Source organism: Mobula hypostoma, chromosome 4 (genome assembly GCF_963921235.1).
Source record: "Mobula hypostoma chromosome 4, sMobHyp1.1, whole genome shotgun sequence".
Lineage (NCBI taxonomy): Eukaryota > Metazoa > Chordata > Chondrichthyes > Myliobatiformes > Myliobatidae > Mobula > Mobula hypostoma.
Genome location: NC_086100.1, coordinates 103,048,787 through 103,069,551, shown reverse-complemented (window position 1 = coordinate 103,069,551; position 20,765 = coordinate 103,048,787). Strand labels below are relative to the sequence as shown.

The 20,765-nt window shown below is 41.0% G+C and overlaps 1 protein-coding gene across 1 annotated transcript; it reads right to left on the bottom strand.

The window, feature by feature from the left end:
• Positions 1 to 108: 108 nt before the first annotated feature.
• On the bottom strand, positions 109 to 17,348 carry apela (apelin receptor early endogenous ligand). Its single transcript, XM_063046325.1, has 4 exons — positions 17,236 to 17,348; positions 14,667 to 14,779; positions 13,908 to 13,994; positions 109 to 470 (listed from the first exon to the last, which is right to left on the bottom strand). Exons 1-3 carry the CDS (start codon positions 17,316 to 17,318, stop codon positions 13,909 to 13,911), a joined length of 282 nt encoding a protein of 93 aa, XP_062902395.1. The 5' UTR covers positions 17,319 to 17,348; the 3' UTR covers positions 109 to 470; position 13,908.
• Between the last annotated feature and the right edge of the window lie 3,417 nt (positions 17,349 to 20,765).

The window sequence follows — 20,765 nt, the reverse complement described above, 5'->3', positions numbered from 1 at the left end:
GTTTTCCACCCAGATCCTGAAAGAAAAGGTGCTGAATAATGGTGAACTGTTACAGCTGAGAAAAATTTGTTTTATTTTACAATAGCATGATCTTGTTTAACTGGACTGGAATATAGATTACTAAGCCATGTACTTTTTGCTTTTACAACTATTCAAATAGTAGTTCATCCACTTGATTACAGTTACAACAAAGTACTTAATTTAGTTGTCCTTTGTGGAAGGAAATAATTACCTGGAGTGAACTATGTTTACAATTTTGAGCATTTATTCAAAGTCCTGCTTCAATGATTTTTTTTATTGCATTTCCATTAGGAACTTTATTTTTCCATGTCTTGAGTGTATATTTGTTCACCAATTCAGACTCATGGTCTCTTCACTTCCTTGAAATAGTCCTTTTTAGTTTTCACCCCACCTCCGTAATAGTGATGCAGTAGCAGGTGCTTGAAGTCCTTTGTGGTTTCACTGGTGATCTGTTTTGAGAAAGATAAACATAATTAAGACATCTATAATAATGCATTCTATGGAGTGTTATGTGAGCCTTCACTCATTATTTTTTGATCATGTCTTGAATGTCAAGTGTTCTTTTATCAAATCCTATCCTGTCCTCGCCCAGAGTCCACTTACAAACTTCCAGCAGGAGGTGCTGAATAGAACAATCAACATTGAAGCTCTTTCTAGCCCAGTGTTTTGAGGTTAGTTGTAGTATCTTCCTTGTTATAATTGTGACTTGCAAACCTGGTGTGGTTCAGGGATGAAACTCTTTCAGACAACAGTACATTTCCAGAAATTGGTGCAGAAGTAGATGCTTGAAATCACCAGCACAACACTGGTAAAGTAGCAAGCAAGAACTTGGAATGCATAACCTGAGAAATAGAACGTGTGTTTTATAATAATTAGTTGAATTGGCTACTACTGCTTTTTGTAGGTGATTAAAACATGAATGGCCTTTTCAGGCCCTAAGTCTATCATTCTGTTCAGTTAGAACATGGCTGCTCTCTACCTCATTCACTTACTTATCTTTGAATTGTATCCCTCAACATCCCATCCTTTCCTGATAAATACCCCTCAATCTCAGTATTGAAAATTACCATTTACTTTGTATCCTAGCATTTGAATTTGAATAAGAGCAAACACTACATTAACTCTGCTGAAGCTGCAAGTCTTAATGCTGGGTACTTAGGCCAATGTAGTATTGTTAAAGATACAAGATAGATTACTATTAATTATGCTCTTTTTGAAAAGTAGGGCATTTACCTTCATCAAATCTCTTGTACATTGAACAAAGTAACTTGCCCTTTGTTTCATTGAAAGGATTTGTGCTTAAATTTCTATGAGGTGGTTGTTACTACTTCACTATCGGGATAGGCAAATGTAGGACTTGGCCACATGTGGACTGAAACTACTTCCCTCCACCCTATGTTTCCATGTGTTTTGTTGCAAGTCTGCTGCAGATGGGCTGCACTATTGCATTGGGAAGATGGTAGGTAAATTACCAGACTAGTAATCCTGAACAAAAATCCAATGACCTGACTTCATGCATTAGTAACAATGAACATAAGCACCACGGACTTTTAATGAAAATCTGTACTGATTCTCCACCACTCTATAGGGCAGGAAAAGTGTCTTCCTTCATCAGTGTGGCCCACACTGTTTTGATCTAGTAAACAAAAATGTTTTTTGGCAGAATGCTCAAACTGAAAAAGGATGAAACCAGAGAGATCATCCAGCATCAAATTTATGGGTAGCTGATCCCCTCTTTGATCTTAAGCTTACATTGACCTTGGAAAGTGCTCCTTGCAAGTCTAAATTGGGAGAGTTGTCCCGCACACTCGAGGCACAAGCTGACAGCAGTGACGCTCATACAAACATATGCTAAGGATGAAATACCAAGTGAGTGTCACAATTCTACGTTGTGTTCTGTCCTACCAGCAGGCTGAGTCACCAATGATGGTGGCAGTAGTGTACAGAAGGGAGGGAAAGGCCTTTCCTTTCAACTCCAGACCACATGAAACCTTGTGGTATCGGGTCAAATGATGATGGAGAAACCTCATTGCTATCTATCATCCTCCCTCAAATGATGAATCTGTGCTTGTCCATGTAGAAAAATACTTGGAAAGAGCAGAGTCTCAAGGACACAGAATGTACTCTGCATGATGGACTTCAGTGGTCATTGGCAAGTGCTAGACTTGGTCTTAACGTGTCCAAGCCGATGGGATGAGTTTAAAATGACATCATGGTTGGTGCATCTTATGGGCCAAATGGCCTGTTCCTGTGTAGCAGGTGGTGGATGAATCAACATAGGGAGTTAATTTGCTTGATTTCATTGTCATCAATCTATATGAAGCAGATGCATCAATTCATTAGTCACTGCAAGTCCTTAAGGAGACAATGTTGTACTGAGTATTTGCACCATCATGTTAAGTGCACTCCGTGGCCACTTTATAAATACAGCTGTACACCTTGTAAATGCAATTATCTAACCAACTAATCATGAGGAAGCAATGCTGCATGAAAGCATGCAGCCGTGGTCAAGAGGTTCACTTGTTGTTCAGACCAAACATCAGAATGGGGAAGAAATGTGATTTAAGTGACTTTGACTGTGGAATGACAGTTGCTGCTAGACAAGGTGGTTCAAGTATCTCAAACTGCTGCTCTCCTGGGACTTTCATGCACAACAGTCTCGAGGGTTTACAGAGAATAGTGCGATTAAACCAAAAACATCCAGTGAGCAGTGGTTGTATGATTAAGTTAGATAACCACATGTTACAACAGTGGTGTGCAGAAGAGCATCTCTGAACGCACATCACATCGAACATTGAAGTGGTTGGGCCACTGCAGAGGACCACAAACATACAGAAATACACTCTGATATATTAGGTACATAGTAAAATGGCCACTGGGTGTAGCACCACAACTACGATAAATTTACAGATCTGCCTACTGAAACTTGCATCTATGAGGAGCTGTGAACCATCAGCAACAAAGGGAATCTTCATCATGGTAATCTGGATCCTCACGTGCCTCTCTCTTCCATTACTGTCAAGCTAAAGAAACAACTTGTTCAACAAGGGGTGCAGATGACCAGACAAAACAAACAGTGATGAGGTGCCAGCGTGAAACAGGATCTATTAGACTGACCTTAGCAACTTCACAACCAACAAATAAAATCAAAGCTCAACTATACTGCTACATCTAATTTTGAATACTGACGGTCAATTAAACAGCTTATAAATCTCTTTCATGGGGAGGCTCCAAGAACATTCCTATCGTTAATAATGACAGGCTCTACATGTTAGTATCAATGATCAGCCTGAAGCATTTGCAACTCTGCAGCTAAAGAGACGATTCACCTTGACTTCCCACCATTGTTCTGTTTTATTTTATGATTTTAGAGACAACTCCACACTGTGTTGCTTCGAGCTGTGCCACCCCAGCAACCCCTGACAAACTCAATTAACCCTGACCTCATCACAGGACAATTTACAATGACCGATTAACCCATTCTGTACATCTTTGGACTGTGGGAGGAAACTGGAGAACCCGGAGAAAACCCACACATTGACTAGGGAGGACGTACAGAGATTCCTTACAGAGCAGCGCCGGAATCGAACTCCGCACTCCAACGAACCCTGAACTGTAGTAGCCGCACACTAACTCCTGTTGTAGAGTCTAATCTCGAGCTAGTTCACTCTAAGTAATATTGAGAAACAAATGAGAGTACTGGGCACAGCAAAGGCAACATATGAACATTCATATGACCATGTGACTTAGGGCAGGAGTCATTCCCAAATATCTGCTTCACCTGATCTGATTGCAATCTCACATTTGTGTTCCTGCCTATGCATGGTTACCTCTGTTTCCATCGCCTTGAGGAAGTGAGTTCTAAAAGTTCACAAATATCTGAAAAAATCCTGGTCCTAACTGGTGATTTTTTTTTTTGAAGTGCCCCCTATTTGTGGATTCCTTCACAAGAAACATTCTCCATATCTACCCTTAAAGACCACTCAGGATCTTACAAGTCTCCATCAAGAAGCTTATACTGCTCTGAACTCCAGTGGATACAAGCATATCCAACATCCCTCATAAGGTATCTCTACCCTAGATATTTTGTCTCGTAAACTCCCTCTCCACCTTTCTGATGCATTAACATGCTTCCTTTAGTATAATGATCAATAAGGTACCCAGTACTTAACATGTGTTCCTGTCAATGTGTTACAAAACTGAAACATAAACTCCTTCCTCAATGGCCATAGTAATAAACATTTACATTCTGTTTACTTTCTTAATTACTCAGTTCCTGCTCACCGGATGTTTCTTTCTCGCATCATTCTCTGTAAACTCTAGACCCTGTTGCACATGAAAATCCCAGGAGCTCAACAGTTTGAGCTATCACCCCGTCTGCCACCAACAATCATTCCATAGTCAAAGTCACTTAGCTCACATCTCTTCCCCATTCTAATAAGTATTTCCATTAACAAGCAGGTGTGCTTGATAAAATGGCCACTGTGTGTAAACCTTGTGCAATTCATGCACTAGGACCACCCAGAGCCCTCTACATCTCAGAATTCTGCAATCCCTCGCTGTTTTACTAACGTGGTTTTAAAATGTTTTTTCATGGTAGGTGGACAATTTCACATTTGCTCATGTTATGCTCCATTTGCCAGTACTGAAGACTTTATGCAGAGTCAATGCCACCTTTGGCAAAGTAATTCCAGTACCTTTAAAACACTTGCACCTCACTAATAATGTTGAAAAATTGCCCAGGCATGTCATGTCTAACTATTTACCATTCATTTATTTCACTTTCATTCATCATTAAAATGCATGGTGCTGTCCAATAACACACACACAACCTGCTCACTCAGTGCCAGAAGCATTCAGCTGACATCAAAGCAGCAATGGACTGAGAGGCATTGCAAGCACCCCTGGTAACACTGAAGTCTATGGGCATTCAGGGGAGAAAACTCCCTTGGTTGAAGTAACCCCTCACAAAAAAAAATGGTTATGGCTGTTGGAAGTTAATCATTCCATCACAGATCATCACTGGAGAAGTTCCTCAGGGTGCTGTCCCAAGACCAAACATCTTCAGCTGCTTCACCAATGAACTTAGTTCCATCATAATACAAAAAGGGGAATATTGACAGATGATTACACTACGTTCAATCCCATTTGTAGGATCTCAACAAGCAGAGCAGCAAGAAAAGACAGTACTCAGGCTTGGCCTATTAAATGGTGGGTAACATCTGTACCATTTCCAACAGGAGAGAGGGTCTAACCACCAAATCTGGCAAGAAACATAAAAATGTTAAAAAAAAACAGCAAGGACAGAGGTGGTAGAATTTCTGACAAATAACAAAATGGCAAAGGAATTAAATGATTAATTTGTGTCTATCTTCATGGAAGAAGAAACAAAATTCCTGGCAGAAAAGCCTGAAACCAAGGGTCGAATCAGAATGTGCAAGTGCAGCATGTAACTTAGTTTAAGAACTACAAGGGAATATCCTGAATGGCTGAACATGGGAGAGGGAGAAGTGGAGAATCCGTCATCGTGCCCAATGCCCTAGGCCTGAGTCGACGTAGTAGTAGTAGCTGCAGAGAGTGAACACTGGCTATCATCTTACAAAATTCTATAGCTTCTAGAATTATTACTCAGCAAAGAAGGGAGAGAGAAAACGGGGAATCTTCACCCTATCAGTCACAGGAAAAAATGTTAAAATCTCCAATAAGGATGTAATAACAGAACACGGAGAAATATGATTAATCAATATATAAACATATGAAATGAAAATTATATTTATCTTAATAACTGGGCTCTTTGCGGATGTGACAAGTAGAATTGGAATCACTGAATGAGGCTTGTTTGGACTTTCAGAAGGCTTTCAAAGCGATCCTCTACAAGATATTGACAAGATTAAAGCACATGCAATCAGGTATATTGCACTGACATCGACTGGGAACCAATTAATTGACAGAAACAAAATGTGGGAATTTCCTAGATTAGCAAACTGTGGCTCGTGAGATAGCACAAGGATCTATTATTGGACCCTAGCTAGTCACAATCTTTATGATAATTTGGTGGAGGACAAAGTTTGCTGACAGCTTTGTGAATAAGAAACAGGATTCAAATGCAACACTGAGTGAGTGAAAATATGACAAATGCAAATTAATGTGGAAAAATGTGATGCTGTTGACATTAGTCCAAAGAACAGAAAAGCAGTCTTTTTTTAAAGGGTGACTGATGCTTTGGGTATTGTTGAAGTCCTTGTACACCAGTCACTGAAAGCCAACGTGCAGGCAGTGTATGTGATGAAAAAGGTATGTTTTATGTTTATCTTTATTATAAAAGGATTTGAGTAACAACAGCCTTACTCCAATTCCAATGGGCTTTGGTGAGGCTGCACCTGGAGTCCTGTCAACACTTTCATTCTCCATACCTAAAAATGGAATAATTCCTTAGCCACAGAGGCTCACCATGCTGGTTCGGGGATAGCAGGTTTGCTGTATGAGGTGAGACTGAATAGAATACACCAGTTTTCTGTAGAGTTTAGTAGAATGAGAAGAGATTTCATTGAAATTTAAAAATTGTTAGAGGACTTGATAAGCTGAAAGCAGAGAGGATGCTCCCCTCATCTGAAGGAGTCACAATCTCAAAATAAGGGACAGACTCTTTAGGACTGAGATGAGGGGAAATCTTGTCATGCAGTGAGTAGTACAGGCTCAGTCACTGTATTTGTTCAAAAGCGATTTTTAGTGATGTTGTCCTTAGGTATCTGAGAGTTATGAAAACCTGCCCAAGAGCAACTTTGTGGTATAATTTTCCATTATTTTCTTTACTCAGCTGACACATTAGGAAGTGGTGTTGATAGTGAAGAAGATCATAGATTACAGGGGGATCTTGATCTTTTAAGGAAAAGGGTCTAGGAGAGGCTAAAAGGAGAAGAGGGAGGTGATGTATTTTGGAAAATCAATCCAGTATAGGGCTTGTACTATGAACAGTAGGGCACTGGGGAATGTAATGGAACAGGGGGACCTTGGAGTACGAAGGCAGAGCTTGTTGAAAGTTGCAGCACAGCTGACAGGGTGGTGAAAACAGCGTTGAGCAAGCACACTGACCTTAATCAGTCGGGGATTCAGTATCATTGGAACATTATGTTGCAGTTGTACAAGTGGTTGGTGAGGCTGCTCTTGAGGTACTAAGAAGTTTTGGTCACCCTGTTAAAGGAAAGATGCAGTGAAACTGGAAACAATGTAGAAAGGATCTACAAAGATGTACCAAGGACTAGAGAGCCTGAGACATGGGGAGAAGTTGGCCTGATTAGGTCTTTATCCTTGAAATGTTGAAGAACAAGAGGTGATACTATAGAAAGTTTACAATTATGAGAGGGTAGATAAAGTGGACAGTAAAAGTCTTGTTTCCAGGGTAGAGAATCAAAACCTAGGGGGCATTGATTTAATTTGAGGGGGAAAAGATTTAAAAGGGGCCTGAGGGATATTTTCACATTAAGGCTGGTGAGTACTGTATATGGAACAAGCTGCCAGAGGTACAATAATATTACTTAACACTTGGATAGGTACATGGAAAGATAAGACTTAGAGAGAGATGGGCTGAATGCAGGAAATAGGAACGAATTGGGTGGGCACCATCATTGACATGGATTCAGGGAACCTACAGCATAATACAGGCCCTTCGACCCAAAATGTTGTTCCAACATTTGAAACTATTCAAAGATCAACCCAACCATTCCCTCCTACATAACTCTCCATTTTTCTATCATCCATGTGTCTATCTAAAAGTTTCTTAAATGCCCCCAATGTATCTGCCTCTACCACCACTCCTGGCAGGGTGTTCCACACACCCACCACTCTCTATGTAAAGAACTTACCGTAACATTCTCCCTGTACTTCCCACCAATCATCTTAAAATTATGCTCCTCCCCCTTGTATTAGCCATTTCCGCCCTAAGAAAAAGTCTGTGGCCATCTGTTCTCTCAATGCCTTTTATCATCTTGTAGAACTCTATCTAGTCACCCACCTCTCGTCCTCGTTGCTCAGAAGAGAAAAGCCACAGCTTGTCAACTAGTCTTCATACGATATACCCTCTCATCCAAGCAGTATCCTGTTAACTCACCTCTGCACCTTCTCTAAAGCTTCGACATTCCACATAATATTCCAAGTGTGGTCTAACCTGGGTTTTTCAGAGCAGCAGCGTTACCTTGGGCTGAAGGGCCTGTATCTGCTGTATTCTTCCATTGCTCTACAAGATGTCAATAATAAGGGAACCAAGAGATATGGGGACTGTTTGAAAATGTTGTTGAGGTAGGTCAGTCAGTATTTCAATGAATGGCAGGGCAGGCTTAAAGGACAAAATGGCCCAGTCCTGCTCCTATTTTCTATTGAGGAGTCTCCACCATCACCACTGACAGAACACTCACTGCATAATTCAGAGACACACATGACACTTACTGGTTCAGGCCAGATACTGGGCATGCTGCAGAGAGTGCCTCACTCTCGTCAGGATAACTGGAGAGAGTGCAGTGGAGCTTCAACTGGAAGTAGCCTGGGATGAATGTTCTAGTTATGAGAAGACATTAGAGAAACTAGGTCTGTTTTCCCTGGAGACTAGGAGGTTAAGAGAAGACACGATCGAGGTACATAAAATTATGATGGGTATTGATGTGGTAGAAGATGGGATTAATATTGGACGTGTTTTCTCTGGTTGGCATGGATGTGGTGAGGCAAGTGGACTGTTTCCATGCTCTACAACTCTATTAATCTATGAGCTCCTGACTTTTCAAAGCCTATCCACCATCTTCAAGACACAATTCAGTAACGTCATGGAATGCTGTCTACCTGTCTGCTCTAACAATTTTCAAGATGCTTGACATCATCTGGAACCAAGCCATCTGCTTGAATGGTAAACTATCAAACACCGTAGACATTCCTGATCTGTATACCCCGTGACTGTGTGCTCTCTATATGCAATGACAGCAGAGATTTGGGTATGTTACAAAGACAGTTCATCTCCACCTTCTTCTAGGTGATTAGAGATGGCGAATACATTTATTAATTTCTTCACCTCCTGGAGAAATGAAAGAATTAGTAAAGGTTCTCACTGGAAATTTTCTAGAAATCAAAACACTCTTGAATGTTGACCCTTCTTGTAGAATGGCTTCAAATGACTTATTAAAGGAGATTAAGTGAATTTGACAATGGAAATCTGATCAAGTGTAACTATATTCCTTTCCAATAACTTGTCACTATAAAATTCACTGCAACCTTGTTTCCTACAGTAACCTTTCTTCCACTGTTCAAGCCCCCTAATTATCATCAGATTCAGTATTGCTGTTTCTAAACTAGGACAACAGAAGCAATCTTCTTCCCCTCCCTCTTTTCACATCATCAACAGCTGCTGTCCCAGAGAGACCACCAATACAGTGGCATCAACTCCCATCATTGCTGAGAAAGGGCCTCACAACGACAAGGACAGGGGTTCAACCCTGATGTTAGGTGTTGTTTATGTACCTGTGTGGTCAGTATGACTATCCATTTTGTGTGTGTGTGTTCTGTATCTATGTGTCTGTGCTTCTGTGGTCTTTGTGTGTGGGGCAGATGGGTGGGGGGTGGTGTTTGGGGTCAGTAGCAGGCAGCAGTCCACCAGATTGAAAGAATTCACACACTGGCATCTTCCATTCTTCAAAACTGGAGGGGAGGAAGCTCATCCTTGACCTTGAAGAGGAGGTTTTCACTGCAGAATCAATAGCTCAGGAGATAGATTTTTTTCAGACATCCACATTGACAAAACACAAATTCAGATTCAGAAGAGAGCTGGTACACAGACACTGTAGATTTCATTACTGCACACAAAGTGGAAAAAAAGGAACAAAAATTTCTGGATAGTCTTAACATAAAGTGTTGGTTGATATTTGGCCGTGCAAGCAAGGGATAGGAAAAATAATGAATTGGTTTGCAATGGAATATTGGGATGGTTTTCTATCAGACAATTGTGTTTCTCCATCTAACACCCATTGTTAAGTCAGCTACTCTCTTTAGGTCTGAAGTTTGGAGTAAGGAATCTAATAAATAGTTAATGCAATATTATTTCACCAAGGGACTACAGCCTTGCTCTTTCCATTCCCCCATTCTACTTCATATAACTAAGTATTAAAAAAAGAATTTCTACTTAAATAGGTTCTTTCATAGAATATCAGCATATTTAAAACCAACTAATATCAACAAAATACACTCTGAAATAATAATAATAATACAATAAGTGGTACCATAGTCTGTTCCTAGTGATATTAATTAAGATTTAAATATTGTAAATCAAGACATTTTAGATAATCACCATCATCATCATCATCAGCTGCCATGCCCAGTTTGAGCTTTGACCGCCATGGCCCACACACTCCTGTTTCGGGTCAAGTGGATCAATTCATTGGTATTCATTTCCAGTTCTCTGTCCGCTATCTCCATCATCATTTGCCTTTGCCTTCCTTTTGCTTTCTTCCCTTCAATCTTTCCCATAATTACCGTGCATTCCAACTCCTCTTTCCTAATCACATGTCCAATGAAGTTATGTTGCCTTTTCATGATCTCATACATTATTTCTCTTTTTGTGTTTGCTCTGTTCATGACATCCTTGTTAGATATTTGTTTCGTCCATGTTATTCTTTGCATCCTCCTCAAAAACCTCATCTCTGTTGCTTCAATTTGTTTCCTCATGTTACTAGATATTGTCCAACATTCTGAGCCATATAACATAGCTGGATAAACGTAACATTTCAGTACTCTGAGGCAAGTTGTCATGCCTAGTTTAGTATCGGTCAGTATACTCTTCATTTTTGTAAAGGTGTCTTTTGCCATCTCCATTCTTCTTTTGATATCCATGTCGCACCTGCCACCTGATGTCACCCAGCTTCCTAAGTAGCAACTTGTACTTCTTTAAGTCTTCCCTGTTTATTCTCAGCCTGCAGATAGGATTCTCCTTTTTAGATATCACCATACATTCTGTCTTTTTGCAATTGATAGATAGACCCAATTTTGTACTTTCTTCAACAACTATTTCAATTAAGTTTTGTAGTTCTTCCTCCATACTTGCAATTAACACAGTGTCATCCGCATATCTAAAATTATTAATGTTTTCATCGCCAACTTTGATTCCCAAGATGTCTCTTATTTTTTGTAATATTGTTTCACTGTACACATTAAACAAATCAGGGGAGAAGACACACCCTTGTCTAACGTCTCTCTTTATTTCTGTAAACTGACTCACTTCTCCATATATTCTTACAGCGGCAGTTTGTTCCCAGTACAGATTTCTGATACTACCCTATACTTCGAAATTACCTTGCATGTAGCTTTCATCAGTCCAAAAATGTAGAGATTTAATTCAAAACCTCTTCCAAAAGCTGCCTCCACTTGCACCCCTCCCTCTAGGAGAGATGGTACTTAAACCTACTTTCTACAGACTCAGAGAGAAACAAATTATTAAAGTTGCCTGGCTTTGCCACATTTGGCAAGTTAGGCTGTGATGTTTGCTGGCCAATTAAGCAGTCTAGTTTAGATGGTGTTTGCAGACAAATTAACTGCTTTAGATTGGATAGATACGGTTTGATTCTGCAAGTGATCACATGGAATATTTAATCCATATAATGCTTGACACCAGTTTCACTGTACCACCAGGGCTAAAGATCTATTTGTTGGCCTGCATGATATTTTCTTTGCTATGTGTGTTGAAACAGCAAAACTATCCTGGAGGATTAATCATGTAGATGTGACATGATTAAACAATTCTGACCACACTTAGGAATTAGCAGATAAGGCGTTAATGTCTTTAAATGCCTGTGAATTACACAAGATTCAGATCAGGAGTGTGAGGACACCTGCAATTTATTGCACTGGAGCCACCTGTAATTGTGCTTCCTTCACTTACTTCCAAAGTTCGATTTTACCATCCGGTTGGAAATAATACAAGGGTCGGTTGGGCTGGATATCAAAGGGAAACAAATCACACTGTGTCTGTCTAATTAATCAATAGCATCACAGTGTATCAATCATGAAGATAACATTTTAATTTAATTTTAGCTCTCAATTAGGTTCCCTTTCACTTGATGAGAGCAATTCACTGGCGTGGAGCTGATCTATATTTGAAATAATGCTAGATGCAAGCAGCAATATAAAGTCAGTCCTGACATGCAAATCCTCTTCAGGGTAGTAAACTTTTCTTGGGCTTCCAACTCTAGCGGAGTTTGTCATCGAAACATGACTTATAATCGCTACCTGTGACCAGCTGGAAGCCCGAGAAGAGTTTATTCGTTATATAAGCTGGGAAACTACTAGATCCTTTTTCCTCTTCAGGATAGTTTTTTGTTCCCTAAAAGTAAACCTGAAGATCCGTTCCCACAATTTGCACTGTAGTTCTGGGTGAACTGTTCAGTCAGACACTCATACTCTAAACCTCAATGGCACCGTGACCTGCCCTCAGGTCTGTGGCAGGGACATGACTATCAGCAGCTCCTCAGCCGTACACGCCAACTTTCTAACATGCCCCTGCTGCCAGAGACTCATGCATGGACAGACATCAATCGCCAAAGACCAAAACTTTGGTGAAGTAGGCCTGGGCTCTAGTCTGCGCGAAACCTGCTGGTTTCCAACAGAGATTATGACACATAACAGATTATTACTGAGCAGCACGCTCTGGGCTCCGGGCTCCGGGCTCCGGGTGTGAATTTTGTGGGATGTCTTTAGGTGAGTTTGTGTCTGCTCAAGGGGCCTGTAGGTAGGGGAGACTTTAATACTGAGATTAGTCTTCAGCTATACAATTGGTGAATTGGTAAGATTGGCAGATGGAATTGAAAATACGAGATGATGCACTTTGAGAGGGAAGGAAAGATAGACTCCTGAGATGTACCAATGTAGACTGAGTGCTGGAAAATTGGATCAAGTATAATTAGCTAATTGATATGGGGGTGGGGTGAACACAGTGAGCTTAGGGGTCTTGTTTCTGTAACCATCAACCTACACTCAGTGGCCACTTTATTGGGTACACCTGCTAGTTAATGCAAATATCTAATCAACCAATCATGAGGTTCAGTTTTTCAGACCAAACATCAGAATAGGGAAGATATGATCTAAGTGAGTTTGACCACGGATTGATTTTTGATGCTTTACAGGGTAGTTTGAGTATCCCAGAAACTGCTGATCTCCTGGAATTTCCATGCACAAACTAGAGTTTACAGAGAATGGTATGAAAAACAAAAATAACATCCAGTTCTGTGGGTGAAAACACCTTGATAATGAGGAAGGTCAGAGGGGAATGGACAGACTAGTTCAAGATAACAGTAACCCCAAATAACCACGCGTTACAACAGTGGTGTTGAGAAGATCATCTCTGAACGTACAATGCGTCGAACCTTGAAATGGACAGGCCATAGCAATGTGAGACACTCAGCAGCCACTTCATTAGGTACATCACACTGGGAGTCATAACAAATCTGATCACTGAGTCTTACTTCGACTTGGTGTCGGTGGCCAACACCACATAAATGCTGTTTGAAGTTATCCTTAAGAGGAGTTAATTATTCAGTTGAGCTAGTAGTAGTTACAAAAGTACAGCAGAAAAAAATAATCACAAGTGACCACCTGGACAGTAACTACCTACATGTCATTTCAATGTAAATTTATATTGGTTTGTATTTTCGGATTGACACCAAAATGATAGCAACTAATGTGTCCGTTTGATTTGGCAAGACAAAGACGAGAGACTGAAATAAACAACTAAAGCGACAAACTAATTCCCAGCAATAACTCAGTCTGCCTCCTACATGTGCATCTAGTTATTTAAACATCACAATTTGGCCAGTAGACTGGAATATTGGTTTGTAGCTACAGATAATACAGTTACAAACCTTAGGGAAAGGGAACTCGCGAGTGGAGAGGCATACATCTTCTTTGCAAACAATTGTGCCTTTGCATTTTCCTTCTCCAATTTTTACCTGAAAATAAGAATTAAATTAAATTGGTTGTTTGTCATTTAATATTAAATGGATTTGCCATTCTCTAAAGCACAGACTTGGGAATACAGTTAAACACTAACTCAATTTTTGTTCTTTCTGCCTAAACTTGAAGGGTTGGCTACCGCTTCTTTCAGTCATTTAACATCTCCCACAACTTGTCAAAGATTTTTTTTAAAGACTCTTGAAAATTCCACATGGTGTATCCTTAGGTTGTAACTGGGGAAACCATTGCATATGGACATCTTTAATTTTCAGTGACTTTCGTGAAATGTAACACTACAAATTACTATAAAATTAATTCCAGTTAGTTGTTGTTTGATCAAAAAAAACTACACTTCTAACAACTTGCTCTAGATAAAACACAACACCTTGGCAAGGCTTCAGCAACACACACAAAATGCTGGAGAAACTCAGCAGGTCAGGCAGCGTCTATGGAAATGAAGAGACAGTCAATGTTTCAGCCTGAGACTCTTCATCGGGACTTGGGTCTCTGCCTGCTGCAATCCTCCAGCATTTTGTGTGTGTGTTGCTCTGGATTTTCAGCATCTGCAGGATCTCTTGTGCTTAAATCTTTAGGAATAATGACATTATATGGAAAGGTTAAACAGTGTTCTACACTTGGCAACCTTCGTAACCATTGGAACTGCTTACCTGCTTTCTGTCCGTTGATCAGCAGAAGACTTGTGCATACAACAAGGATAATATAGAAGAAGTGCTGGAATCTCATTTTAAGTTTCTCCAAGTCTGTTGAAGCTGAGCTGAAGCTGGCAGAACACAGGATTAAATTCAGAGCACTGGTTAAATGAAACCCCTTGGCTTTACCAAGTGTTTCTGATAGAAATCATGCTCTAGTGCCAAGCCTGTAACTCAACGGAGCTGCTGCATTTTCTAACAAAGTTAATGATCACATCAGACAAGGTTATTGGTTATTAGCTCTGGTCAGGGCCTCTTCCTTTGTATGGTACAAACTCACACCCCTTCTTTTCCATAAGCAAACAACAGAGAAGAAAGCCATGTAAACAGTGATTGTCTGTCTGTAGTTGGATAAGCTGGCTCCGAAACAAAAGGATGGCTGTCTTTAAATTCAGACTGTCAGAGAATAAGAATAAAATGTGATGCTTCATCATTTGCAAGTGTTTGACTTTGTATTGGACATCATCCCACATGTATAGAAACCTGAGTGGATCCGGAAGGGCCCCTCCACCGCCCTGCCCAGGTGCGGGCAATGTGAAAGTACAAATCAGTTTCTGTTCCAGGCATCTTCAGTCTGTTTCTCCATTTCAGTTACATCACAGTATCTTTATATTCCTTTATCTATAACAATATGTCTTATAAGGAAACCTTTAAGTAATCCCAAGGTCAATAGCTCATGACCTGTGGTTCGTCTGCAACCAGGAGTAACACAAAAGTGAACATAATGACTCATAAACACCCAAGTGGAGTTTACAAATAACATCTGACGGGTTTATTGCCTTTATATCAAACTAGCTGCTTCTTTTCTACAACATATTACATCTGACACCCCCTCCACCCACTCATTCCAGAATAAACACCATGTGATCAAATTTCTGTGTGTGTGGGGGGGTCCCTATTCCTCACTAAATTTGTCAGAAAACCAGGGGAAACACTGAAGAAATGAGATCAACAGTTGCAAAGTCTTCCCTTCGAAAGACAATTTCTGCCAAAGATGATTAGAACAAACCTTATCAACATTCTCTTAATAACTGCACCCCCCCATTGAGAAAACTGTCATTTTAATTCCTCAGCACTTCCACCTGCACATCCCACCCAGCCTCTTTCCTCCATACACATCCCCTAATCACCTCCAAATTTTATCCCGCTCTAGGTTCCTATCTTCAAACTTACTCATTTTCTAGCAATACTTAAATGTGTTTCTCTTTCTTTCTATACCTGCTTCACTGCCTTTAATTTTGATATACATTGGCCAACATCCATCCACCAGCTAACTCAATGTAGCACAGGTCATTATCACCTTGCTATTTATGGGAGACCGCACTGGGTGCAAATTACCAGCTGCCAGTACAACAGTGACTTCAAACGTATTTCACTGGCTTTCTTTCAAGAGTCTGAGTCATGCGAAGTGCATGTCTTTCCCTCTCTTTAATCAATGCCCATCTCTTTGAATCACCATTTCTTATCCATCCTCCTTCCCAGCTTTGCAGCAGTTGGAGCCTGATGACTCTGTAAAGCACCCTGGCATGTGTAAAATGTGTTATATAGGTGTTGTCATCATGCAGTCAGGTTGAATAAACACACATTTTGCACAGTCCGGTATGAAACAAATATAAAAGAGAGCATAATTTTCAAATAATATGAAATACTTTGGTGTCCATACTTTTGTCCCACTGCTTGGGCATGAAAAGGCAGCTTGCAGCTTCCCCTTGTATTCCAGTGTTTGTACCTCCTTTTTCAGATCCCTTCAGGATCAGTTCTAAAAGGAAATAACACGAAGGACTCATGACACTTTCATTCAGGCCAAGCTTCTTCATTTTGAATCCATTCCCTCACCGATGTTGTTGATTAAAACAGCAAAGTGAGCTCCCTTTGGTAGGCTGCAGTAGTCATATGGCAGAGTGGAGCAGGAAGATTGGGCATTTGCAATGGATTCGCGTAGCTTAGGGTTGGGTCTGCCTTGGGGTTTGTTACCTGATGTAGGATTCCATCTGCTCTATCAGACACCCGTCATCCATCTGGAACTGAGGCTTGGTCCCTGCAGACCTCATCCTGTTGACAAATTTCTGACATTAGACCCCAGGTACCAGGTCCCAGGCTTCCTTTGTCAGAAACCACATTAGGTGCAGCACTGAAGACAGAACCTACCTGAAGTGCACAGGGTGAAGGTCCAAACTCCCCCAAGCAGGAGTCAGAGCTTGACTCCTTTAATTGAAGGCAAGGTTTGGTTCTCATCTACTGCTGACCTTCAGTGACAGGCTCTGAACAGCATTCCCCCTTTGTCTCTCTCATCACACCTTCACCCATGTCCTACTCTGTTCCCTTCACCTCCAGATCATACGAAAATATTGATGTTTTATTATTGGTTAAAGTTTGCAAAATTAAATAGATTCTCTTTTCAATTTTTTGTATGTATAGTGCTGTGTCAATGCAGCATTTTCCTAGTCTAGTTTAGAACAATGTCTAGTTTTAGCCTGTGGTAAAGCTGACAACACTAGGCAATAATAGAATTATATTACACACTAACCAGTTCTGCTTCGAGAGAGGAAATGGTTTTATCACTGGGCTGCTGATTATCCTTTCATTAACGACCCTGGAGAGCAAGATCATGATGAGATTGAGAGGGAATGTTTGCCAAGGAACCAATATACACTTCTCTTCGCTGATGGTAATCCTTGATAGACCTGTCCCTTAATTACAGGATTACGGTTTTATCCTATTCCAGAAAGAGAAACACACAATCAAAACTGGCATTTCAATGCAGCATTGAGGAAGGGCAGCATTAACAGCAGGAATACCTTTCTGATCAGAAAAATAAAACAAAGTGTCTACCAATTTAGATGGATACAAAAGATTCCTTAGCAAGGGGGAGCAGAGTGTTGCAGTGGATGGATTTCCATGGGTTTCCTCCCATTGTATTCCAGTTTTCTCCCACATCTCAACAGCATTTTGGTTAGTAGCATTTTGCTTATTGTATTCTTTGGTGTGAAGTAAAAGTAGATAAATCCCCCGGCCCTGACATGATATTTCCTCAGACTTTGAGAGAGACTAATGTAGAAATTGCAGGGGCCCTGGCAGAAATATTTAAAATGTCCTTAGCCATGGGTGCGGTGCTGGAGGATTGGAGGGTAGCTCATGTTGTTCTGTTGATTAAAAAAGGCTCCAAAAGTAAACCAGGTAATTACAGGCCGGTGAGCCTGACATCAGTAGGAGGTAAATTATTGGAAAGTGTTCTGAGAGATCGGATTTACAAGTATTTGGACGGCCAAGGTCTGATTAAGGATAGTCAGCATGGCTTTCTGCATGGTAGATCGTGTTTAACGAATCTTGTAGAGTTTTTCGAGGAGGTTACCAAGAAAGTAGACGAAGGAAAGGCTGTGGATGCTGTCTACATGGACTTTAGTAAGGCCTTTGACAAGGTCCCACATGCGAGGTTAGATAAGAAGGTTCAGACACTAGGTATCCATGGAGAGGTTGTAATCTGGATTCGAAACTGGGAGAAGACAGAGAGTGGTGTGACAAGAATACACATAGATTAAGATGTAGCTGTCCTGTGCTGGCACCAGTGGAATCAGCAGTTGGTCTGCCACCTGACTTCAGGAGAGAGAGAGATAAGGAAAACAATGGAGTAGCATTTGGAGATGTGTAATGAACGGACGGGAGAGAGAGTAACAGAAAGAGAGCTGTCAAGATTGGCTCCCCCTTTGAACCCTGAACTGTTTGAAGTGATGGACAGGCGATACCCCAGCAGGGGGATAAAAAGGGACAGGTTCGCTAAGGCAGGACACACACGACACCCGAGGTAACGAGACCCTGGAAGCGGTGCGCCTCTCACAAGTCGGTGGGAAGCTTTTGGACGGCTGATCGCGGGATCAAGCCTTAGACGCTCAGGGTGGAAAGGCACGATCGGCGGGAACCTGGTGTGTGTCCACCCTTGCCTGGGTGCCAGGTTCAGCGCAGGGAAATGCTCGTGTCTGGAAACGGAGGGGTCACGGTCGGTGACCTCAGATGACATCACAAAGGACTCGCCCGAAAGCTGACTGCGAAGGTCTGTGTGTGGAAGCCGTTTGAATATTCATTCGTTTTTGATCTCTCTCTCCATAACCCCGCACTGTCCATCTCCCACGGCAGCGATTACTGCGAATTGAACTGAACTTTGCGTCACTTTGAAACTGGTCATTTACTCCTAGACAACGATAGAGCTTGACTGATCCTGTTATCTTAATTCTGTGTACATGTATGTTTATCATTGCTGAACTGTTGCATTTATTATCCTTTTGATTAGAGTACTGTGTTGCTTGTTTCTTTAATAAAACTTTCTTAGTTCTAGTAATCCAGACTCCAACTGAGTGATCCATTTCTGCTGGTTTGACAACCCAGTTACGGGGTACGTAACAGTGGTAGTAGATGATTGCTTCTCAGACTGGAGGCCTGTGACTAGTGGTGTGCCTCAAGGATCTGTGCTGGGACCATTGTTGTTTGTTGTCTATATCAATGATCTAGATGATAATGTGGTAAATTGGATCAGCAAGTTTGCTGATAACACTAAGATTGGAGGCATTGTGGACAGTGAGGAAGGCTTTCAAAGCTTGTAGAGGGATCTGGACCAACTGGAAAAATGGACCAGAAAATGGCAGATGGAATTTAAAGCAGACAAGTGTGAGGTGCTGCATTTTGGAAGGATAAATCAAGGTAGGACATACACAGTAAATGGTAGGGCACTGAGGAGTGCGGAGGAACAAAGAGATCTGGGAGTTCAGATACATAATTCCCTGAAAGTGGCATCACAGGTAGACAGGGTTGTAAAGAAGGCTTTTGGCATCCTGGCATTCATAAATCAAAGCATTGAGTATAGGATTTGGGTTGTTATAGTGAGGTTGTATAAGACATTGGTGAGGCCAAATTTGGAGTATTGTGTACAGTTCTGGTCACCTAACTACAGGAAGGATATCAGTAAGATTGAAAGAGTGCAGAGAAGATTTACTAGGATATTGCTGGGTCTTCAGGAGTTGAGTTACAGGGAAAGATTGAACAGGTTAGGACTTCGCTCCTTGGAGCATAGAAGAATGAGGGGGGATTTGATAGAGGTTTACAAAATAATGAGGGGTATAGATAGAGTAAATGCGAGTAGGCTCTTTCCACTTAGATTTGGAGAGATAAATACGAGAGGACATGGCTTTAGGGTGAAAGGGGAAAGGTTTAGGGGGAACATTAGGGGGAACTTCTTCACTCAGACAGTGGTGAGAGTGTGGAACGAGCCATCTGACGTGGTAAATGCGGGCTCACTCTTAAGTTTTAAGAATAAATTGGATAGATATATGGATGAGAGAGGTCTGGAGAGTTATGGACTAGGTGCAGGTCAATGGGACTAGTGGAATAAGATTTTGGCACAGATTAGAGGGGCCGAATGGCCTGGTTTCTGTGCTGTAGTGTTCTGTGGTTCTATGAAGGACATCTGACAGAGAAATGCAGTCAATTGCCACTTTATTAGGTATACCTGCTCATTAATGTAGATATCTGATCAGTCAGTCATGTGGTAACAACTCAATACATAAAAGCATGCAGACATGGTTAAGACATTCAGTTGTTGTTCAGGGCAAACATCAGAATGGGGAAGAAATGTGATCTCAGTGACATTAACCATGGAATGATTATTGGCGCTAGATGGAATGGTTTGAGTAACTTAGAAACTGCTGGTGCATAACAGTCTCTGGAGTTTACAGAGAATGATGCAAAAAGAAAAAAAAACATCCAGTGAGTGGCAGTTCTGTGGTGAAAATGCCTTGTTAATGAGAGAGGTCAGAAGAGACTATTTCAAGCTGACAGGAAAGCAACAGTAACTTAAATAACCATGCATTACAACAAGGGTGTGCAGAAGACAACTCTGAATGCACAACACATCAGATCTTGAAGTGGATGGCTACAGCAGTAGAAGACCACAGCGGGTCCCACTTCTGTACCTAATTCAGTGGCCACTGAGTGTATGTTGGAAAATGGGGCTGATGGAATTTCTGAGAAGCCACCAAAGACAAATGAGCCAAAATGGTCTCCTTTTAT